General features: G+C 37.3%; 1 protein-coding gene and 1 long non-coding RNA gene across 2 annotated transcripts in view; one reads left to right on the top strand and one right to left on the bottom strand.

The window, feature by feature from the left end:
• The window catches only part of SLC9A9 (solute carrier family 9 member A9), a 176,530-nt gene that overhangs the window by 126,429 nt on the left and 36,064 nt on the right, over positions 1-14,037 (bottom strand). The window contains exons 5-6 of the mRNA XM_064385801.1: positions 10,170-10,285; positions 2,353-2,458 (exon numbers count right to left, since the gene is read on the bottom strand). Coding sequence (XP_064241871.1) covers positions 2,353-2,458; positions 10,170-10,285 — 222 coding nt within the window. The remainder of the gene's footprint in view (positions 1-2,352; positions 2,459-10,169; positions 10,286-14,037) is intronic.
• Positions 1-14,037, top strand: part of LOC135278914 (uncharacterized) — a 63,314-nt gene that overhangs the window by 35,256 nt on the left and 14,021 nt on the right. The window lies entirely within an intron of this gene.

Raw genomic sequence — 14,037 nt, 5'->3', positions numbered from 1 at the left:
TAAATGATAAACAGGACAGGAAAAACAGGAGGGAGAAGCTGAAAGAAAGAAGAGAGATCAATCTAAGCCCTTGTTGGCAGACAGCCATGCTGCCTTCACCTTGCCAAATTGCCACCTCCTGCCATAAGGGCCTTCTCTCTTTTCTCTTCCTGCCTCTCCTGCAGTGAGTCACTCCTGCAGACATTATCTTATTTATTCTGTTAGTTAATAAAAGACAATGTGTATTTTCATATTCTATTTTTCTGGTTATCATTATGTAGTGTACTAAATTACTTACTCTCGCTTTTCCAGCTTTGTAAACATTATTCTCACACCTTTTTAAATAGACATCTATTGCTGTAATTATGAACATGTTGTGTTTGCACACAAGAATGGTATGGGTTACAGGAAAAAAATAGCTGTTCCTTTGCAGTGACAGAAAAACAATTTTCTTCATTTAAACTCAGAATGGTTTAGTAGGGTGTTAATGACCTGAAGCTGGCAATATTAACAGTATATCTTTACTTAAAATGCTCCAGGAAGATTATATTGGGTTGCAGAAATATTGTATTTGTGCAGAAGATGATTATTTAAGCCACAGAGTAATGAAATGTGAAACTGATGATGCCAAGTATTCTCTTCAGTCTCTACAAATGACTATAGAAATCAAATAATTGGTCACAGTGAATATATAAAAAACCACAACAATTTTCCAGTGACAAGAGATTTTCTACTAAAGATTTGTAATCTCCCATGTAACAGCAAAGAAAACATAAGAAGTAGATAAGGCTGAGGAGCATAACCTAGACTTGAGTACTGGGAAGAGCAGAGCTTAGAAACTCATGAATCATGTACTGGAATACTGCTGGAACTGCAATCTGATGGGACTTTTCCTTTTAGATTTGTTCTGCAGTTGAGTTGCTCCTTTGGGAGATCTGTGTGCTTTGGCATCAGGGTGACTGAAAACCAGAGAGATTTAAAACACTCTGAGTTCCCTTGAGCTGCTTGGAGCCTTACTGTTCCTCTCTGGGAACCTTGCACTAACTGATGAGGAGTCTAAATGAGCTGAAAAATGTCTCAGCTGTTATTAAACCATGCCAAGGGAGGGAGATAAAAATCTCAGACATTGCCACCTACACGCTTCTTCCCAGTTCTAATAGCTGCTGCAATGCTTTTCTGTGGCTCTCTCTACCAGTTGTCTGGTCTTTGCTTACTTTTCCTTTTGTGCATTTTATTATCTGTTGCACCAGAGGTCCCCCAGGTGACACATTCCAGCCCCAGGCCTGGGATGTGACAGCCATGCTGCATGTAACCCTGGACTGCTGTGCTCAGACACTCAACAGTGCTTGAGAACATTGCTCTTGCTCTGAAAACTCTGGGAGGAGTTTAGGTGAAGGTTACTAGACTGGTAACTGGAGAGTGATAAATTAAATAGGCGTAATATTTATTTTTTGTATTGTGAAACAAATTCGAGTTTTTTTGCAGTCATTATTATAAGTTGAAACTCCATGGGGTTTCAGACAAAATATTAAGCTCATCTTTTAACTATTGTAAACTCTTTAATACTGAGAGATAGAATAAATCCTTGTTCAAGAAACCAGGTTTTAAGGAGAAGGTTGGCACTGAATTGAGGCTTACTGTGAAACACTTTCAAACATCATGGAAAACTGAATTTGACTTTGCAGTTCTGTTACTTTTAAGATTATCTGAGAGGATTATTTGTATTTCTGGCAAAGCTCTGGGAAGCATGTAATGCATGTAGAGTGGAGTAAACTTGAGATCCTGTTAATCATGTACTTAGCATCTATGTTTTTAGGACAGCACATACTTGTGTGATTTTGGCCCATCATTTGTGATCTGTTTGAGGATTCCTGAGAATAAAAAAGCTATATATAAATTTAAGATAATATTATCAGCTGAAGCTCTGCCAGCTTCCATAGACAGTAGATAAACAGATACTGTGTACCACTCTGTGGTTTTAATCTTGGAAAATAATAATTGCAAAAAAGAAGAATAGCCTATCTTGAATTTTATAGTTGCTCTATGTCCAAGATGCTCATTTAGCATTTTTTTTCAATATACCTTGTTTAGATGAAGAAAGAAATTGTAATAAATTAAGTTTATAATTTTACAGAATATACTGCTTTCTGGGTTAAAGAACAGGAACTAAAATTGCATTCTGGATATACAGTTGCTATGAACAACATTGGAATTCTAGTGTTAACAAACCAAGAAAAATAAAAATTACATCTTTGCAACAAAACCTTCAAATGGTATAGCTGTACTTCAAGAAACTGTATCAGTGAGAATGATATCAGTGACTAAAGCTTTCATTGTGTCACCAAGTAAAGCATGGAGGTGGGTGCAACTTACTGTGTCAGCACGATAGCCACAGCATCATTTAGGACACTCTCTCCAAACAGGAGTGTGTATAAATCTGTATCCACATTCAGCTCATGGAAAATAGCAAGGACTGTCACTGTATGGAAGGAAAGCAAAGTGAGTTGGTATTTTCATATTCCTCTGGCAGTTCAAGAAATAAAGCAATGTTAAAATACAGGTTTTGAGAAGCCCAGTCCTATATGTTGCCTAAGTGGATAACAATGAGTTAAGAAGGATCAACTGGAAAACATAAGATCATTAAATTCATTAAGTCTACGAGTTTTTCTGCTTCAGCTGAGTTAGGAAGGAGCTTTCCCTCTCACAGAGAGAATTCTACAGAAATGAAAATGTCACAGCATTTTTCACTGTATATGAAGCACTGTGATCTTGTGACCATGGAGGAATATGGATGTTGAAAAGAGTTGGGTTTTGCTGTGGATTTTGTGTGTGATGAGTAGGAGTCTACCTGTTTTAAGAAGGATATAAATACCCTTATCCATCTGTTACACATGCTCACTCAGGGATGTGCAGCATACCCACCCTGTCCTGCCCCGTGCTCAGCAAGGATGTGGCTCAGGGTAGCCGGGAAGTCTCTGACCCAGACCAGGATATTTGACACCTACAACCCATTAAAAGGCTCTTTCAGCATACCAGTAATTTAAGTTCCTTCCTTCTCCCTGAGTTATACCCTATATGTGCTTTTCAGTTGACCAGTGCAATTCTAAAAATAGAGTGTGGTGAATTTAAATTGAAGGTGAGCAAATGATTTAGACACACATCATCAGGAGTATTTAGACATTTGGTTTCTATTCAGGTAATTAAATCCTGTAGATATTAACTTAGGCCTTGTCTGTTTTTCCCTCTTCCCTGCAGATAGGGGATCACAGTCCCTCCTATGGTCTATCTTGCACTTCATAATCTCCAGCTGAGAAGGCTGTTTATGTTCTGTGTATGTCTTAGCTGAATTCTTCTTCTTCTTATTATTTTCTCTTTGCATGGACAAAGCAGAACTTTCTCATTTCAAAGAAAATTTAATGTAAAGATGCCCAATTACTTCTGTGGTTAAAAATTGCATGGTAACTCACTGCTTCACTGGTGCTCATTCTAATACATAGCTGTACAATTGACTCAGTCCTCATATCCCAGGAATCCTAACAATTAGGAGTGCCTCTGGGATGCCATGTTCACATCTGACATTTTAGAAATAAAAATAATATGCTTTTACATTCATGTGACTGCTGACAACTCATACAAGAACATGACCAGCTGATTATGCTTTGTCTTATAACATTTCTTGAAACTTTGAAAGCATTGCTGCTAAGATTTTCTAAATGGCACTTAAACATCTACGTAATCTCAAAATCAGTTTATAAACCCAAAACAGATTCTCAGTTCTCCTGTGAGATTTTATGTTAAAGTGATCTTTGTTGATGTGTTATCTCTGAAGAATTTTGGAAGTGTTATTCTACATAAGAAAATTTAGGAGATGTGTGTAGCTGAACATTTGCTGATATAGCTATATTTAAATTAGCTAGTTATATTTAACCATCCTGGTAACCTCACCCATCTACTCCCACTGCAGTTATAATTTAAACTAGGAAAAGAGTTCTTTCCCCTGAATAGCTCAAAGGTGTAGGCAGAAGCTTTATTGACAAAAGATATTTTCTTGGCTCACCAACATCTATATTCAGGTTTTTGCCTGATTAGCAATGCTGACTTAATGTGCTAAATGTGGACTCAGTTTAGTCTCCTGCTCTCTAATGTCATTGGCATAAAAACAGACTTGTTTTCTAAAACTATTTGCCACTTTCAGCTTTTGCTTATTAGCTAATTAGTTTGGGCTCTCGTTAATAGTCCCTGTGATAATGATAGAAGGAAAAGAAAACAGTAATCAAAGTCAGTGTACTGCTGGGGTGTGTGTGGCAGGCCAAGCCAATTAGACAGAGCCTACACATTCCTCTCCTTCCTCTTGCCTCCTAAATAAACAACTTTCTCTTCTTGCTTTCTTTCTTTCCCAACTCTACCCCAAAAATATTACTTTAATCTTTTCAAATGAAAGCAAAATAATAAAGCAAGCAACACAGTAATGCATCAATTGCCTCTTCTGGGAGAAACTCCCCAGTTCACCAGTTCTCAGAAAGTATCTTCCATTTCAAATGTTTTCCCATTCCCAGGGGAGGTTATTGGATCTTCTTTACCTGTCCCTGACTGAAGGGTCCTGGTCTTTGCTCTGTCTCTCTGCTTGTCTGGCCCAAGGCAGAGCAAACTTCAGCCCCACCTCTGCTGACAGATATTTATCTGATTTGTTTTTAAAGAACTGAAATGATGCTGGTTCCATGAAACTCGAGGGAGTCTGGCTCACTCTTCAGTATTCATACCATTTATAAATGCAATTATTCCTGAATCATGTCTAACCCAAATCTCCCCTCCTGCTTTTCAAGTCTGCAATTTCCATTCCTAGCCTAATGAGAGACAAAAATTTGTCATATTTATTCTGATTTTCTTTCAGCAGAATTTGTCTATTCAAAGACTCATTTCAGACATCTCCTCCCTAAAATGACTCACTTCATTCAATCTCCTCCTTTAGTAATGTTTTCTTGCCCTCTAATCAGCTCATATCTTTCCTGAAATACAGTGCCTAAAACCACATCCCAGTAATGTAGTTGACACTTGCTGTCAAGAAATAAAATGAAAAAATGCTGTAGAACATGTTAATAAATCCTGTTTTCCTTTTTTCCTGTGTATTGGTACTTATGACTCATTTTCATAGGTTTCATAGGTTGTAAACTCGAAATTGTTTTCAGAAGTGAATGCTCACTTCTTATCTGCTATCTATGAAGATGCTTTTTTTCAAGTGTAGCATTTATCCCTGTCTATTTTTAATCATCAGGAATCATACTGGATTCTAACCACACCTTTCAAAGTGTTTGCAATCTCCTTTCAGTCATCATGTCCAATGAAGTCACATAACGTTTTGTCAAACAGATGACTTTAAAATTCAAGGGAAGTAATTTAAAAATAATCCTATAGGACAGTAGCATGTCTAGTCTGTGAGAACTTTGATATCTAAATCAAGTTCGTAGATGCTGCACTGCAGTCAGCTTGGCCCCTGGCTTTCAGAAGGCACTGCTGAGAAACAGTAAGTAGGGCTTGGTTTTTGTGTGGTAACTACTCAAAGACTCACATAATTCATTAGATACAATATGTATTATAAAAATACCAAATTACTTTTCACTAAAGTACCCAGCATCTCTGGTTTCAGTGTACGCAAATGAGGACATAAGAAGAGGTGGGTAAAGAACTGGCTGGAGGGACAGGTCATTGGGGGAGCACTAACACCTTTTGTGGCAGTAGAAAACTGACACCTACAGAAATAACATGTACCAGAGCTGCTGACTCAGAAAGGGTTGTGAACTTCAGTTAAAAATTCAGTGATGGGAAGCAGGAAATAGTGAGGCATCTAAGATTTTCACAGATTTTATTTATGCCAACAGAAATCTGATTCACTTCTTCCTTGACTTCATGGGCTGAGGTAACATCTGTCACATGCTAAGCCCAACATGATCTCAGTTCTACCCAAGTCATAAGAAGTGTCTGTGGAGCTGCTTTGTGAAAGGTATCTTTGGACAAATGGAGAAACAAATTGGCTTGTTGTAGATGCCTGTAGAAAGTATATATAACTGAAATATCACCAAACTACAGCAATCCCTATGCTAACTGCATCCAATGCTACTTTGCTGTTACTTTTAAAAGAATAAGGAAACAAAAAATAAATTACACCATTGTATAAAGTACTGGTATTATTGTACCTCAGTCTTCTGACTAGAGCTATCAATATCTTTCATAGCTCATGGGCCTAAATTTTTTTAGGAGTGCAGTATTAAATGGGAAGAAAATAAGGTTAGAGAAATCAAACTTTAATTTCCTATTGACTTTGTCTAAAAATAAAGATTCCAATTTGAATTATAGACTAATTTCCCTATTAATAAGTCACAGCACCCACAGATTGGTTCACTGGTGAATAAGAAAGCAGACATACATTTTAATTTAAAACACAATTATAAACCATCTTACGGAAAGAGTGTTTGAAATGCATTACCTTGTTGTATTTATATGTTATGCTTCTCAATGCAAAATCCTTCAATTTTATGAGAAACAGAAACTGCTCTTTCTGATAAATATCCAATTTTATCAATAACAAGAGCAGCACAACCCACAGCTCCAGTTCAGCTGTAACCATAGTAACTTCAAAAAGGGAAGAGCCTTGTGATTGTCAATGTGACCAAAGGTAAGAAAGTTCACATAGCTCAGAAATAGCTGTGCTTCAGCAAACCCTGTGAAGGTAAAACAGTTTTCCATACTTGAAACGGCAAAAATCAGAAAAGAAAACAAAAGGAAGGGCTAAAGGTGTGTGGAATGTCTTTGGATGGGAAGGTGGTTGCCCAGAAGGTGTTACCAGCAGCAGCCCTGGAGAGTTGTGCTGTTTGTGTGCTTTGGGTGGCTGGGGCAGAGGTGCCACCCTGACACCCCTGTGCTGTTCATTATTCCATCTCAGCCTGCAGCAGGGCTGCCTGGCAGCCCCCGGGGACAGCAGGGCCACCCAGCCCTGTGGCAGTGTCACTGTGCAGGTCTCTGAAGGGCAGGCAGCCCGAGCTGGGGCTCACAGCAGCTCCCCTGCTCACTCTGCTGCCCTGGGCAGGGCACCGGGCGAGAGCACAGCGAGGAACTGCCCTGCACCTCTGAGGGGAGCCCAGAAAACACCCCCAGAGCCAGGGCACAGCAGAAACCAAATCCCAGGAAACCCTTTCAACAGTGAAACACGGAAATCTGTGCTGCTTTATGCAGATGAAACAATAAGGCATGATTTCCTTGACAATGTGATGAATTATGCCTATTGATCAGAATGAAGAAAAATGTAAATACTGGTGTCGTGTTTTAAGTCAAGAATAATAAAGGGATAATTTGGGAATTTAGACATTTCTATTTCTTAAAATTTAACCTCTCATCTAAAGTCTTAAAATAAGAAACTTTCTCTACTGAAAATGATAAATTATTGGAAGGAGATGTTCTCTGTAAGATGAATTATTTGGTCAAGAGTGACCTTGTTTTGTCCCTGAAGTTTCTAACTGTCCTTTCTAGAGACATGAAAGGTTTTTGGGGCATAAAAAACTATTGTTGATATTTAAGGATCATGGTCTATAATGCAAAACAAAGTCCCAAGTATATCCAGTCCTAAATTAATTTCTTAATCTCAGTTCAAGTTTTAGTTTTCTATATAAGAGAACACACAACACATAAGAACAATTCTCCTGAATTATTTTTATGCCAAAATATCTAGATGAAAAATCTTCAGATAAAACCTACAGAGTGCTGTGACATTATTTCCTTCTTAACAATACTAGCAAATTTTACCTGGCATATGTTTGTTTACTGCCTTGACAGTAAAAATCTTTGTTTAACATGTAAACACCTACCAGTCATCTTTACTATCACAAATAAGGAGCTCAATCAAATCAACTTCTGTCAAGTCAACAAATCAGTTTTCAGCATCTTTTGAGACTTAATTGCTTTCCATAGCCAAGGGAAATTAAATCTCTTTTTGAAATGAGTTCATAATCCTACACAATGAAGAATTAAATGAAAAATCATGTAGCAAATCTGACAGGAATTTATTATTTCATCGTATGACTAATTTATTGTTGATAACACTAACAACATTTTACTGAAATTGTCTTAAAAAAACCCAAAATGAACCCTAGTTATCACGGATAAAATCTTTATACTGATTATTTTTATGCCCTCCTATGTGTCAGTCCTCTAGGGAACCACATTTGAACTGATTTTGGAATGCCAGTGAGCTCTTTACACACTTGAGATTATAATTCACTAGCAAATCCTAAAACACAATGAAATATTTTCAGCAGTGTCAACCATTTAATTAATGAAAAACTTAATTTAAAATTCTCTTAAGTCTTTGAGGGGTTGAAATTTAGGGATAAGATTAGTGAACACATGAAACAACTTAGAAAATTGTGAATTGATAGCAGAGGGAGCAAGACTGAACATTAAAAAACTCTTGGATGTGCCCAGACTATATAAGCAGACAAGTAATTAGAAACAATATTAATCAATGACAGTTTGTCATACTAAAAATAGTTTTTTTCAACTGCAGCTTTACTTTTTAAGCCTGTTTAAAACTCTGGGAAAAGTAATCCTTGTAACTTATTCCTTACAGTGCAAGAGGAGCTTCTGTTTTGTTGATTTTTTTTCTCTCCTCTTGATTGTTTTAGATTAATCAGTGGTGATTTAATACTCTTATAATCAAAATCAGTGCACTTGTCTTATACATTACTCATCATAAGTCAACATTTGTGAAACTAAATAGTCTTGGACTGGGAAATGGGAAAAGAAATGAAGCCAGCTGCAAAACCCTATTCATAGCACTATCAAGAAATATACTTGGAAATTGTAAGGATGTTTTATTCCATAAGCAGTTTATTTTCCTAGGTTTTCCTTGTGCTTCCAACTTGTGTTTTTCTCTTGCTCTGAGGAGAGGCTTCAATCATGTGCTGAATCTTATTAATATAGCTGGGTGATCAAAGAAGTGGCAGCATATTGGATGTGTGGATTAATTTGAGAATAACAATTTCATGCTGCTTTTACAGTAACCTTGCAACAACTGGTTTTGTGGAAACAAATTGTTTTTTACTGTACTTTTAAGCTGTCAGAATGATAAATCACAAGCCCCAAATCTTTTGTTAAATATTGAGACTTCATTTTAAGACTGGAAAAAATGTGTAGAACAATATTGCTTTTTGTCATTTCTTTTAAAAGCCGGGAATTTGAAAGCTTTATTCCTAAGTCTCTCAGAGAAGCTTCTCAAGGGTAGTTTTTTAACACTAGTGCAGCATTTCACATGCATCACAAATTATTTTATCTTCTGTCTCCTTTAACAGCTCAGATGAAAACTTTGCAAAAATCCATCACACCCTTGCAGATTTTGTATTTTGTCTTAGTAGATAACCTCTAAAAAATATCAGTTCACTTTCTCCTTTACTGTGTTCCCACAGCTGCAAATAGCAATGCTTTTAATATCTGAGTAATCTTATTGACATTTTCAACATAAGAAAACCTGGACAAATCTATGAAAGCTAGGCTAGCTTTGAGATTAGACTGTTTTAATTAGAAGGTAGGACTAGAAGACCTCCAGACATCCCTCCAAATCTAAATAATTCCGTAATTCTGTGATTCCAAAACTGACTGAGTCTGCTTCCCAGAGTTTGCCATTTCATGTAGCTTTGGGCTTTAAACCTCACATCTGCAAATTCAAGTCAATTTCTCGGTATCTGGGTTTTTGAGTTGTATTTATCACAAACGCTTCATTGGTATCATATAAACAGTATTATATGGCCAAATCTGAATGGTCCATTCCCCAGATCTTTAAACTGGGTTAGGTCACACATGGATGTGAGTTGTGATTATTATCTGTGAGGCTCCAGCTTATAGCAATTCTCATATCAGCAAGCAACAGGTGGTATCCTGAAGATCAGAGAACATTTTCCCAATCTTTTCAGCAACCTCAATTATAAAGTTTGTGATCTCAATGTAGGAAAACCAGCCACTAAAAAACCACAAGGGACCTCAGGAACTTGGACTTTGATTGATTTATGATTATCAGAATATCAGGTATTTAACAGGTAAGGGAAGAAAATAAAAACAAGAATAGAGACTTTGAACATTTCTATGGCATATACAGTTCTTATTTACTCTTCTGACTTTTGAAAAAGTAATTTATTTGAAATGGTTACCTGGATCTGTGGCAGACATCAGCGATCCAAAAAATAAACAGTCAGTGAAGTGGAATTCCCATTGCCTTAATTGGCCAATGTGTACCATGGCCTTCACAAAGCCATACATTATCAACCTGTCAGGGCAAGGATAAGACTGGTATTCAGACAGAGAATATTTATGTTTAATTTACAGTATTAAACAGGTTCTTGTTCTCTTCAGCTTCTTTTCAATTAATGTATCACATGAATACTGAACATAAACTGGCATAATATAAAAAATCTATTTCCTGCTCAACTGTCAAATATTGTATTGAAACGTCAGAGACAATTCCAAATCAAAGTTTTTCTGGGTAATTTTCATCTGCTGAGCAGAGAACAATGGTTTGGGCTGTTTATTTTTCAAAAGGAAAGATAAGGTAAGCTTAAGACGACATTATTAAGACAAATTTGTCTAATGTAGAACATTTAAACAAAGGCAGTTCTACTATCAGCTCTGGGGCTTGCTCTGTATTTCTAAATTAATTGTTTTCATTCTATCAGCTTTTAAATGTTAGCAGCTCTCAAAGTTCCACATAAGGTCTCTAAGTGGGCATATTTAACAACTCACAGTGACAGTGAGCCAACAAAGTCACATTTCAAAATACTGCTACAGCCTCACTAGCTTCACAGGAAATGTTATCTCTAGTTTATGTAATTAGACAGTGCTCTCTGAGATGTGCATTCCAATTAGAATCTTGAAATAACTTGGGAAAAAGAGATTCACTTGTTGTTAGAACCTGTTACAGATTTTTACAATATTTTTCATGTTCAGGCTAGTTAATAATAAACCCTATTGCATTCAATGCCTGTTCCATAAACACACAGATTGACAACTGTGCTCTTCTAACTTCAGACCCCCAGCCAATCCTTTAAGCACGTTCCATGCATGCTCATCCTGAGCTAGGTTTTGCCCTCAGCTTTCCTCCTAAGGTGCTCCTGAAGTCACATGAACACAGACCCGAGGGACAGGTAAAGTGCAATTAACAAACAGCCTGAGAGTTAATTACAAATCACTTTCAGATACTTCATCAAGAGAAGCAGAGAGGTCACCACAGCCTCCCCAGTGGCCCTGAGTATTTGTGTGCATGTTTACAGAGGTTCTCTAGCAAGCAGTTCAGCAATCCCCCTGCACCTCTGTGTGCAGCTGTGGGTCTCCCTGATTGATGAGCTCACTTTCTCTCCCTCCCCAAAGAATAACAACTCAAGACCTTGCAGTGAACTTAGTCTTCTTATCCCCAGAAAAATTTTTCAGCTTTAAGGAATGAGTCCTTCAAAACCTGACTGTGGTGCTGCTCTCCCAATTTTCAATTGTATCCAAAGCCACAGTAATGGAAGTGAGCACAGCCATGTCTTTTAGAAATAATTGTCTAAACCTCCTTGCAGGTTTGACCAGATACTTTTCTCCCTCACTTAAAAACATTTTAAAATAGTAAATAAAAAGAAGTTCTAAGTATCTGGCAAATTTAGTACTGATAATTCTACATATTGAAAAGATGTGTCCCAGTGGATACCTGAGCTCCCAATGGTAGTGATATTACACATCATCCAGTAGTACCCAACACAGCTGTTCTTGATGGAAAACCAAGAAGGAAAGCACACCCTAAAGACAGCAGGACAGTAATCCCAAGGAAATGTTCTGCACTGATGGTACTACTGCTATTATAAAGTAGAATTGGGGAAAAAAAAAAGTCTTATTGATTTTTGGGGCTGCTGTTATTTAATCTGATACATTTAGTATATTTTTACCAAGTTTACACCAAATTTCAGTAAGCCAGATTGTTTTATTAATCAAATATCCATTTAATAGATGTTAAAAATTTATGAAATGTCTATTAGTAAGTTGTAAATAAATCAAAGCATCATAACTCTGAATTTCCTGTGGAATGTTCCTGTCCCATGGGAACATGTTCCCACCCAGCACTCACTGCTGACACAGAGCAGGTTATGGACACCAGTGGAGTTAACATAAGAAGCTCTGAATTTATTGAGTAGGAGAGCACTTCTGTTTCCAATTCCCCTCAGTGAAATAATCTTTTTTACTAATAGAGAATGCTAAATTTTATTTTTCATTGTTTTAGAATTTCAGAACTGAGATCTTCAGGGCATTATAAAGGAAAAAGAACTTGAGTGGCAAATCAGTGTGACTCTAATTTTCAATGTGGCTTTGAAAATCTAATTTTAAATAATACTGCAAAATTATTTATATACATCGTGGAAACATTTTATAAAAGCTATATTGAAAATACCTTGGTAAAGTGGTTGCCTCTTAAAATGTGGGATCTTTATATCTGTGTTCTAAATGATCCTTATCTGATAATTTTATAGAGTAAGAGCTGTTTTATGTATAAGCCTGCATTTTGCATCTATACTGTGAACTGAACATCATTTAGAGCACTGTGTTTACCACAGGAGATAGTGTCCCTTCATTTTCCCCAAATGCAGCAGTGAGTAGGATTCTGTGGAACAAAATGAATGAGGCACAGAGCTGGGCAAGGACTTAGGAGAGGAGAGTTCTGTTGAAAATCTGAGTCCTCAGAGCTGCTGCCTCAGGTCCCTGCTGCACTTTGATCCACAAAGCCTTTTAACTCCCAGGAGGTTTTTTGGTGGGGTTGTCCAGGACTGTGTGTGTCCAGCACATCCTGCTTGTCTAGAGATCCTCTGGGATTCACAAACTGACGAATGACCTGTCTGCCAGTGAGAACTGCAGGGACATCCTGACTCTCACAAAGCCCAAAGCTGCAGGAAAAAGAGGTGTCTCCACTTTGCAGTCCCTTTCCATTTACTCTGATAGGACAGGACATGTGAACCTCAGAGCCAAAACCTTCCTTCACCCCGCCGTCCTTTATTTTTCCTACCCTACATCTTCCTAAGATGCCAAACAGGGTCCCAGCTCCTACAATCTGCTCCACCTTGCTCATAAAAAGCCATTATTCATTAAATTATGCAGTTGGAATGTGCATGGATGTGACAGTGAGATGTGGTACCAGGTGCCATGGGTCCTATCCTGGGTGATGGAAGTCTGACCCTAAGCCTTTGAAGTCAAATTCTTTTCCCTCTGTCCCTCCAGCTCTGTGCAAGTGTCTCGAATTCTGCTAGGTGACAAAGTGTCCTAAACAATGCAGTTTTTATTTGCATCGAGGCATATATGTCTTTTCTAAAAGCTACATAGATTCAATACAGAGCAGGGAGTTGATTTGGAATTTCACTACCTCCTTATCACTTCTTTTTGTCATGGATAAATCTTCACATTCAGCAATGTATTTTTGTGATCAGAAAGTAGATTATTAGAAAAATTATACTTTAGAAACAAATTGCAGCTAAATTGATCAGTAATTAAAAGTTGCTGAAAACTTTTCAGTTGGACTTAGTGATGGTTTGGTTCTTCAGAAAATGTTTGTGAATAACTGATTTGTCATAGATTTGGAACTGTCATAAAGTAAGAAAACAGAAGAATAAAATGCAGACTAGCTTTGCTGCAGGGGCTCTGACATTTTCTACACCCAAACATATTTTTTTAGTCTGGGGAGGAGCCCATCAAGTTAGAGCAAGTATTTTACCACTTCAGCAGGAAAAGAGAAAAACAGTAATGTAATATAATGAAACACATGAGAATTCAGAATTTTCCAGATTACGCAAGTCTGGCACTTGCAAAGTGCCTCATCACTAAAAAATGCTACATAGAATGCTATCATTACACAGTAAAGGAGACACCATATAAATATTTGACTTGCTGAAGTAAGACTCTTCTGGGAAACTGAACTTTAACTCCCACAATTTCCAGTATGAACCAGCAAGTAAACCACACAAACCACACAAAATCTCAGCACAACAACACAAAAAGCCCCTT

This window comes from Passer domesticus, chromosome 11 (assembly GCF_036417665.1).
Source record: "Passer domesticus isolate bPasDom1 chromosome 11, bPasDom1.hap1, whole genome shotgun sequence".
NCBI classification, from domain to species: domain Eukaryota; kingdom Metazoa; phylum Chordata; class Aves; order Passeriformes; family Passeridae; genus Passer; species Passer domesticus.
The sequence above is the reverse complement of the archived record's forward strand: the minus strand, read 5'-3'. Positions and strand labels throughout refer to the sequence as shown.